Source organism: Equus caballus, chromosome 3, assembly GCF_041296265.1.
Source record: "Equus caballus isolate H_3958 breed thoroughbred chromosome 3, TB-T2T, whole genome shotgun sequence".
In the NCBI taxonomy this organism is placed as follows: domain Eukaryota; kingdom Metazoa; phylum Chordata; class Mammalia; order Perissodactyla; family Equidae; genus Equus; species Equus caballus.
Window position 1 is genome coordinate 39558135 of NC_091686.1, and position 1424 is coordinate 39559558.

Sequence of the window (1424 nt, forward strand, 5' to 3'; positions counted from 1 at the left end):
TTTGGTGGGAAGAACCAGGAAGATGTGGTCATCATTTACCTTTTATATGCACCTTGGGTGATTATAATTAGGATCTCAGGGGGAGCAGCACATTATATGAGGTATGTATTTACAAAACAATCACATGTGAAAACTTTATCAAAAGTTTGGAAATATCCACTTCTTTCCATACTTAGAGAGATGGAGACTTTAATTGTCTTCTCAGGAGAAACTAATGATGGAGTTCTTCTAGGTATTGAATATAGAAATATATAAAACACACAGATCAAGCATTTTTTCTATTTTTATGCATAAAGTTATTTTTAAGCATATTTTTCATTGCCACCAAAACATCTTTATTCCTAAAGCTGTAGATAATTGGGTTGAGTGTGGGAGTGAGGATGGTATAGAATATGGCCAGGAACTTATACTGGCCTGGAGTGTGGTATGACTTAGGCCTCATGTATGTGAAAATAAATGGCCCATAGTACATTATGACCACAACCATGTGGAAAAAACTGGTGGAAAATGACTTTTTCTGTGCTGCAGATGATTTCATTTGGAGGACAGTAGGAAGAATTTGCACATAGGAAACAAAGATTAGGGAGAAAGGGATGGACAGAAAAATGATGCCACTTACATAAGTTCCTTGCTCATAGTGTGTTGTGTCCACACAGGACAACTTCAACATTGCAGGGACTTCACAGAAAAAGTGATCAATAGCTCTTGAGCCACAGAAGGGAAGATGGAGAGTGTAAGCTGTGTGAACTATGGAGTTGACAGTCCCAACAAACCAGGACCCTGTAGGCATGAGAGTGCTGACATAGCCATTCATAAGAATGGGATAGTGCAGTGGGTGACAGATGGCCACGTAGCGATCATTGGACATTGCTGCCAGGAGAAGGCACTCACCACCCAAGAGGGTGAGGGATAGAAATATCTGGAAGCCACAACCAGCCAAAGAAATAGTTCTGCTGCCTAATAGAAAGTTAGTGACCATTTTGGGAACAATATTGGAAATATGCAAGATATCCATAAAAGAAAGATGGCTGAGCAGGAAATACATTGGAATGTGAAGCCGTGGGTCCCTGTGGATAAGGAGAATCATGGCTGTATTTTCTGCTACAGTCATAATGAAAATAATTAATATAAAGGATAAGAAAAGCAGGCTTGTCTGGGAAGAGGAGAACAGTCCCAACAAAATGAAGTCACTGCTGTAAGTGTGATTCTCAAGTCCCATCATGAGTTTTCCTATGTTACCTAAAAAATAAAAATATAAATGAGCCAAATAGAAAAGGAAGAAAAAGTACTGTAAGCGTCAAACTCATTTCCATATATCTGCATAATAGAACAGAGGTTGTGATGCATAATTTGCCCTGAAAGTCTAAGGACTCTCAACCAGCTTTTGAAGTGGGCATATTTTACAAGATGGGCATTTATTTGTT

General features: G+C 38.8%; 1 protein-coding gene across 1 annotated transcript; it reads right to left on the reverse strand.

The window, feature by feature from the left end:
• Positions 1-265: 265 nt before the first annotated feature.
• OR2AJ15 (olfactory receptor family 2 subfamily AJ member 15) lies at positions 266-1222 on the reverse strand. Its single transcript, NM_001391834.1, has one exon. It carries the CDS (start codon positions 1220-1222, stop codon positions 266-268), a length of 957 nt encoding a protein of 318 aa, NP_001378763.1.
• Positions 1223-1424: the final 202 nt, after the last annotated feature.

Coding starts and splice junctions, on each gene's coding strand:
- OR2AJ15 (NM_001391834.1), bottom strand. CDS start 1,222: ATGATGGGACTTGAGAATCACACTTACAGCAGTGACTTCATTTTGTTG.